This window comes from Sinocyclocheilus anshuiensis, unplaced genomic scaffold, assembly GCF_001515605.1.
Source record: "Sinocyclocheilus anshuiensis isolate Anshui unplaced genomic scaffold, SAMN03320099.WGS_v1.1 scaffold2083, whole genome shotgun sequence".
In the NCBI taxonomy this organism is placed as follows: domain Eukaryota; kingdom Metazoa; phylum Chordata; class Actinopteri; order Cypriniformes; family Cyprinidae; genus Sinocyclocheilus; species Sinocyclocheilus anshuiensis.
Window position 1 is genome coordinate 108377 of NW_015536601.1, and position 8886 is coordinate 117262.

An 8886-nucleotide genomic window follows, 5' to 3' on the forward strand; every position below is an offset into this window, starting at 1 on the left:
AATCAAATAACAAAAGACAAAAGATCGCACACTATTCTTGACTAAATAACTTTTGTAACTTTCATAAGTGTATTGCGTCCTTTTTCACTCCAAAAAATCACCATAATAGCTAAACAAAACACAGCACGAGAAGTGCACATTAAACTCTCTCTCAGTTGCATTATCATCAACATACAGCGAATTACACAAAACACTCATTACAACTAACAGTAAACAAATATATACAGATCTCATGCCTTTTCGGGGGGTGCTTAATAAACTGACAAACTTTAAATCCGAAGAACTGCGTGCTTTCATTACCCATATAGCTCCGTAGACTAGAAAACCCGTCAAAATAAGAGTCCCACCTTATTAAAGATGGGTTACCATACTTGGCCACATGTCACGTCACTTTCACTTTCATTAGAGTTGGAGCTAAACTCTGAAAGTTTGCCCACCCCTGCTTGGAGATTTGAATTTGTTTCGGTCCTTAACAGCATCACGTTTGACGTGCTCCGATCTGTGGTCTTCTTCTACATCAAGACCCCTCTGAGAGTGAAGGAGGCAGGGCTGGAGGAGCTCATCCCGACCACCTGGTGGCCCACACGCTTCGACAAAGAGGTCAGAAACATCCGGACACATGAGTATGAATATGAATGGCATCATTCATTCTGTAACCTGAAATGATCTCGTCAAGCGAACAGTAATCTGAACTGAGCCCTGGTTGAAGCGACAGATGAATAATTCTCCGCTGTCTCTCCTGACGTGTGTCCAGGGCAAAGATGAGAAAGACACACGCGAGGAGACGGCCGAGGAGAGGCTGAGACGGCGAGCATACGAGCGAGGAGCGAATTACACAAAACACTTATTACGACTAACAGAAAACAAATATATACAGATCTCATGCCTTTTCGTGGGGTGCTTAATAAACTGACAAACTTTAAATCCGAAGAACTGCGTGCTTTCATTACCCATATAGCTGCTCCGTAGACTAGAAAACCCGTCAAAATAAGAGTCCCGCCTTGGTACGACAGATGAGTATGAATATGAATGGCATCATTCATTCTGTAACCTGAAATGATCTCGTCAAGCGAACAGTAATCTGAACTGAGCCCTGGTTGAAGCGACAGATGAATAATTCTCCGCTGTCTCTCCTGACGTGTGTCCAGGGCAAAGATGAGAAAGACACACGCGAGGAGACGGCCGAGGAGAGGCTGAGACGGCGAGCATACGAGCGAGGCTGTCACAGACTGAAAAAGAGGATTGAGGGTATGTCACACACACACACACACACACACACACACAGACACACACACACACAATATCAGATGAGAGGGACACATGCGAGGAGACGGCCGAGGAGAGGCTGAGACGGCGAGCGTACGAGCGCGGCTGTCACAGACTGAAGAAGAGGATTGAGGGTATGTCACACACACAACATCAGATCTGCAAGCATATCTGTCACTGTGACACTCAGCTGAACCCGTGTGTGTGTGTGTGTAGTTGTGGAGGAGCTGCAGGTTCAGATCCTGAGGTTAATGCTGAACAACAAAGACAAAGGGACGGTATGTTGATACTTGTTTTCCACACATCTGCTCACACAGCTATGTTATATGTTATTGTATGAATTAAATGTATAATATGAGAATGGCTGAGAATGGCCCACTTAAACAGGAAGAGACCGTCTGATTTGCCTTTAAAGTGACTAACTGCAGTTCATTTATTTTTTACAACTCTAAATGTTGTTCATGTTAACTAAAACTATTATAAATGATTTTGATTAACCGAAATAAAGCTGAAAGAAAATAAACTATAAATATTAGATAAAAAAATTAGACAATGAAATTAGACATTGCTTTTGGAAACAAATATGAAAAAAACATGATCAAAATACTATCGATTTTGATGCCAAAATGTCAAATAAGAGAGGAAGTGACAAATATCGGCCAATAAGTGTTTGTTAAAATCGGTATCGGTATCGGCCCCAAAAAATCCTTTCGGTGCATCCCTAGTGTGAAGTGAATGAATGTAAACTTTATGAATGAAAAGAGCGCAAATCAAACACCGCATTGCTGTTGCCTCTCCGTGCACCTCTCAGAAATCAGAGCTTGGCGAGAGTAATATCACCAATAATAATACATCATACACGTTCTATTATTTGTATATATAAAAGGCAATGATTTAAACCTTAGGCTACGATATGATACGAATGAATGGAACAAGCACAGCGCACTCACCAATCAAACAGCCGCATTGCCGTCTCTGCGCGTCTCTCAAAAACCAAACCAGCTCTCTCTCAAGAGTAGGCTAATAATCATTGAGTAATTTTACTAAAACAAACTGAAATAAAATTAAATTATAAAATCAATATAAATATAAAAATATAAATTATAAATAAAATTATTATAAATAAAAAATATAGCTAAATAGAAATGTAAAAAAATCTTATAAAAATGATAAAAGCACAACAAAATGACTAAAACTTAAAATTAAAGCGAGTAGTCGAGTGATCGACTACTTCAACCACTAGTCGGCGCTGTCGGAAACAATCGACTACTCGAGCATGCATTAACCATAATGCATGCACAGAGTTTGCAAGTACGACGTGAATTTTAGGATTACAATATTGTGTGTAGCTGTTACTTTCTATGACTTTATCTATGTTGCATGTAAAATTAAAATATGTAATGTAATAATTAGGGGTGTGCCCGAAGCCGAATACCTTATTCGGAATGGCACGGATAATGGCTTCAAAAACGAATAACGGACAAGGAATAATTCTGCTGAATATATAATATTCGGCTGGGGCTGGCACAGTCTGGTGTTTGCTAGACAGTTGAGCCAGGGGATCAGCGCAATATTATACACAGACCTCTAAAATCACGCAATAGAGTGTGAAGTGAATGAATGTAAACTTTATGAATGAAAAGAGCGCAAATCAAACACCGCATTGCTGTTGCCTCTCCGTGCATCTCTCAGAAATCAGAGCTTGGCAAGAGTAATATCACCTATAATAATACATCATACACGTTCTATTATTTGTATATATTTAAAAGGCAATGATTTAAACCTTAGGCTACGATATGATACGAATGAATGGAATAACCACAGCGTGCTCACCAATCAAACAGCCGCATTGCGTGTCTCACAGTCTCTCAAAAACCAAACCAGCTCTCTCTCAAGAGTAGGCTAATAATCAACTTAGATACAGATACATTTTCTACTAGGTCTACATGTTTGTATCTTAATCTTTTGCTGGTTTGCGTGGCACACGCACATTTGTTTAGTGAAGTTCAAAAAAAGACTTTGAAGAGTTCTGCGTAATGAAAATGTGCGCCTTGAATTAATTCAGTCGTGTTCAAATGATCACTAAACGTTTGTCATGACATCTCTCTGCTTGTATGATAATTTTTTTTTGGGGAAATTATTAATGTTATATTTTAGAACACTGATTAGGGCAAATAGAAGCATTTTACAAAAATGTCAGCATTATTTAATACATTAGGAATGTTTCAGCTTAATATTATGTATAAAATGGTTAGAATTCTGGTGACTCACAGATACAGATACATTTTCTACTAGGTCTACATGTTTGTATCTTAATCTTTTGCTGGTTTGCGTGGCACACGCACATTTGTTTAGTGAAGTTCAAAAAAAGACTTTGAAGAGTTCTGCGTAATGAAAATGTGCGCCTTGAATTAATTCAGTCGTGTTCAAATGATCACTAAACGTTTGTCATGACATCTCCTTGCATGATAAATGTATTTTTAGAAATTAATAATTATTTTAGTTTAACACGGCATACTTGTTCAGTGATAACTATGGAAAAAAAAAAAGGTAGTCATAATGGTCTTATCAAGTAACTGTACGACGTTCCACCTGGTTTTATCCAAATGCAGATACGAATAATTTTGTGATTGTTACAGATACAAATACTGGCTGTTACATGACAATTAAAATATGTAATGTCATAATTATAAAGTTTTGACAATTTACGTATGTAATTGTTGCATTAGGCTATGAATTAATAAGCGTTTATTGATAAGAACTATTACAGTAGCATGAACCACGAGTATTCGAGTAACTCGAGTATTTTTTAAATAAGAAATCAACTTGCAGAAATCAGTAGTCGTGCTAATATACATATATATATACCCCTAATATATATATATTCATATTCTTGATATTTACTACCCTAACAGAAACCTTTATGGATTTTTACATTGTAACTAAGAAATAGTTTAGCACAATAGTTTTGTTAGAGGAACAGAACGAAATTTAAGTGAGACTGATTTAAGTGAAACTGGCAACAAAATCAGTGAAATTTCACAGAAAACAAGCAGAATGTTTTTGTCTTTTAAGATTCTTTTAAGGTTGGATTACAAGATTCTATGTTTCAGCCTGAGTGCCTTGTTTACCTGGCTCTCTCTTTTCACAGGGCGAAGCATCTCGATACATTTTCCTCAACAAATTCCGCAAGTAATTAAAGCTGAAAATACTCAGTAAAAGCTTATTTATACATTAATAAATACTGTAGCAGTATATAAATTATACTAACATAGCTGAAATGGAATTAAACCACAAAAACCGTGAAAACCACAAAAAATCTAGCTATTAAATTTAACTGATTTATGTAACTAATATTCTTATATAAATAAATATATTTATATATATATATATATATATATATATATATGGCTTGCAGCATACTTGTTCAGTGATAACTATGGAAAAAAAAAAAGGTAGTCATAATGGTCTTATCAAGTAACTGTACGACGTTCCACCTGGTTTTATCCAAATGCAGATACGAATAATTTTGTGATTGTTACAGATACAAATACTGGCTGTTACATGACAATTAAAATATGTAATGTCATAATTATAAAGTTTTGACAATTTACATATGTAATTGTTGCATTAGGCTATGAATTAATAAGCGTTTATTGATAAGAACTATTACAGTAGCATGAACCACGAGTATTCGAGTAACTCGAGTATTTTTTAAATAAGAAATCAACTTGCAGAAATCAGTAGTCGTGCTAATATACATATATATATACCCCTAATATATATATATTCATATTCTTGATATTTACTACCCTAACAGAAACCTTTATGGATTTTTACATTGTAACTAAGAAATAGTTTAGCACAATAGTTTTGTTAGAGGAACAGAACGAAATTTAAGTGAGACTGATTTAAGTGAAACTGGCAACAAAATCAGTGAAATTTCACAGAAAACAAGCAGAATGTTTTTGTCTTTTAAGATTCTTTTAAGGTTGGATTACAAGATTCTATGTTTCAGCCTGAGTGCCTTGTTTACCTGGCTCTCTCTTTTCACAGGGCGAAGCATCTCGATACATTTTCCTCAACAAATTCCGCAAGTTCCTTCAAGAGAACGCCAGCAATCGAGGGGTAGGACGCAGGACACGGGACACGATAACGGCTCTGTCCTCCTTTATACCTTGCATCAACGTGCTTTCCATATCTGGATACTATCTAGATATTCTTTAGCTGGATTGTGCTGTATTTATTCTTTGCTATAGAGACATTACCAAAATAAAGGATGCTAACAGGAATTAGAAAATTATATTTCAAAATGCATCTGAGAAGCTGAACTTGGAATAGAGTGAGTGATGATTTGTGGAGGAGTAGTTTAGTGGAATAATTTCCTCAGGCCATCCAAGATGAGTTTGTTTCGTCATCAGATTTGGAGAAATGTAGCATTGCATCACTTGCTCACCAGTGGATCCTCTGCAGTGAATGGGTGCCGTCAGAATGAGAGTCCAAACAGCTGATAAAAACATCACAATAATCCACAAGTAATCCACACCACTCCAGTCCACCAGTTAATGATTTGAGAAGTGAAAAACTCCGTGTTTATAAGAAACAAGATGTTTTACTTTCAAACCAAGTCCTCTATCAATAATATTGCAAAATTTGTTCTGATTAAGAAACAAACTCATCTACATCTTGAGTACGTAAATTTACAGCACATTTACATTTTTGGGTGAGCTATTCCTTTACATGTGAGAAATAGATCATAAGACCACAGTTTTTTTTTCTCGAAAGAAGAAGTAAAAGCTACAAACCCGCCACACAGCATTTGGTAAGATTTAACAGAAGTTCTTGCAATTTTAATGCCACATACAGGAAATATATTACTTAATGTGCTTTGATGACTGAAATCTTGGCTATGTTTTTTTATTAGTTCCAGTATCATATAAACTGGGAAACTGTGCTGGCAAAAAGGTGATGTAAAAACAAAAAAAAGGTTGAGGACTTTTATCATGCTCAGTGCACTCTTTCCCTGCTTACACTTCACAGAAGTAAATGAATATGGCCATTGTCTGTAACATGATTGTTGTCGATGGGATCGTTTCAGTTATTTTGCAGTGATCAGGGTTTTAATTGGAGGGTTTGATGTGTGTCTCATGCTTCGTTTGATGTGTTGTGATGTTATGTGTGTGTTTGTGTGTTCAGAACCCCACAGTGTTGTGTCCTCCTGAATACATGGTGTGTTTCATACACCGGCTCATCACGGCCATCAGGAGCTATTGGGATGAAGGCAAGAGAAAAAGCCCAGGATCCATCAGCAGTGAAGGTACACAACGCACACATTTTGTTCTTTTTATTCTGTTCGATTCAGGGTTATTATAGATTTAGTTCAAGTTTACTAAAACTAAAATCTTAAAAAAAAAATAAAAAGTTCAGATAGTTGCCATGGCAACATTTCTCATTTTTGTTTAGTTTATCTTAAAGCACTAAAACAAAATAAAACAAAATAAAAATGAATAATAATAATTATAATAATAAAATACATAGACATAAAAATGACAAACACACCAGAAAATTGCTAAAACTTTAACTAAAATTAAAGTGAAAATATAAAAATACAAAAACTATGGTAGTATATCAATGATAATAAATCAACACAGGCTCTTTTCATTTTCTTCATTATGATATCAGGACAGTTGTATCACCCTGACATATTTGACGTTATGCACCCAAAATTTTCAAAACAAATTTTAATTCAGAAATTAAAAACACACTCATTACCGAAGAGGTGCATTCAAGTAACTGAACGTATGAATTGCCTTTTTAATGGATTAGTTGTTAGCCAGGCAAGTATTGTTAACTAAAACTTGAAATGTTAAAAATATTTCTGGTAATTGAAATAAAGCTAATAAAAATAAAAAATGAAACACTTCCAATGAAAATTAAAAATCTTGCCTTGGCAAATAACTGAATAAGTTGAAGCACTAAAATTTTAATAAGTTTAAGTTGCAGCAAATAAAAATGAAATAAAAATGAATTAAACCTAAATGGTTACATTTAAAAATATATGTCAAAATACAATTCAAGTCATGAAAAATGACTAAAAATTAAGTTAAAAATTTAAATACAAAAATAAAAGCTAATTCAAAATATTTATAAAACCCAAACAGTATGTAAGTAATACTAAAAAAAGTCTGCTTATTTTTTATCAGTGAGGACATCTTTTTAACATTTTTGTTAAATATAAATCAAATAAACACAATTAAAATATTAAATTAAATATTAAGAATATTTTTGTTAATTAAAATAATTCTGAAATAATAAAAGGCAAACATTAAATGGAAAAACCTAAAGTAAATGAAAATGAGAAATGTTGCCTTGGCAACTAACGGAAAGTTAAGGCACTAAGATTATAACTGAATGTCATGTCATTGACCCATTTGTGTTTCTTTTAGACGCCTACGTCCCCCCTCAGCTCTTCTACAACGGGAAGGTGGATTACTTTGACCTTCAGCGTTTAGGAGGACTTCTCTCGCATCTGAAGAAAACGCTCAAAGGTTGGTAAAAAACACATGTAAAGTGCATTTAAAAGTTTGGTCAAATAATTACCCAGCATGCAGCGGCTCTAGACTCCACCAGAGGGAGCAGAAGGTCAGTTTGTTTTTAGTGTTACTCATACCGACAGCAGATACAGTACAGTCGATTTAAACCTCTGAAGACAATAAATAAAGCTTTCCGTTATCAGGCTTGGCAACATCAAAAGTACTTTTGTTTTTTTTTGTTCATTTTGTTTGTTTTCAAAAGCTCACTTTAATGTTCGCAGACGTAATGTTTGTTTTCTGCAGTTTTTTAATCTTCCTAGACGTAAACCGAGACGTGCAGTCTCATTCTGATGTGCCTGTTATGTTCGTTAACTCTTGAAATTTCACTATTGATCTTTTCAAAGCTGCCAGACGAATGGTTTAGATCGATCAGCCTCCCAAATTAGTTTTAATTTGAGACCGAATGCATTGTACACATCCTGCAGGGTGTTTTCTTTTGCTTTTCTTTTTTTAGTTTCTGACTTCATTATTAACCTCAAAAACATTGGTGGTCGTTACTTTGATTTGTGGCATCATTAAAATTTCTGAAATGATGGGAAAAGACGGATGCTGGCGGCGTTCAGAAAGACCGGGATGCAGATGGCTATTGATTTCCCTCAAGGCAGCGGCACATGCCACAAAAAATATTGACGAACAGCAGGGAACACGATAAGACCGAGTGAGAGAGAAGGAAGGAGGAGAAAGGAAGTGGTTGAGAGTTGTGCCTTTTATGTTTATTTTTTTTTGTGTGTGGGTTGCATTAGATGATTTTGTTCGTCTGAGGTGTTTGTCAGGAGTTTGCCTGGATTGGCTGCATTTTCCGTTTGTAAATTTCAAACTTGAATGTGGCCCAAAAAACATGAGGATCTCAATTTAGGTGTCAGACATTAAATCTAGCATAGAAACACTTAAAACAGTGATGAACAGCTGCATTTAAGTTTTAAAGTGAATACGCTTTAAATAAACTTTTAAAATAAATATTTGGCCAAAAAAAAAAAAGAAAACACGGGAATAAATCTGATTTTTTCTTTTTTACATTTATTACATT

General features: G+C 35.0%; 1 protein-coding gene across 1 annotated transcript in view; it reads left to right on the plus strand.

Annotated features, from left to right (window-relative positions):
* The window catches only part of rnf123 (ring finger protein 123), a 174329-nt gene that overhangs the window by 23055 nt on the left and 142388 nt on the right, over positions 1 to 8886 (plus strand). The window contains exons 16-21 of the mRNA XM_016506503.1: positions 483 to 600; positions 1149 to 1248; positions 1483 to 1544; positions 5323 to 5394; positions 6463 to 6583; positions 7713 to 7814. Of these exons, the coding sequence (XP_016361989.1) occupies positions 483 to 600; positions 1149 to 1248; positions 1483 to 1544; positions 5323 to 5394; positions 6463 to 6583; positions 7713 to 7814 (575 nt within the window). The remainder of the gene's footprint in view (positions 1 to 482; positions 601 to 1148; positions 1249 to 1482; positions 1545 to 5322; positions 5395 to 6462; positions 6584 to 7712; positions 7815 to 8886) is intronic.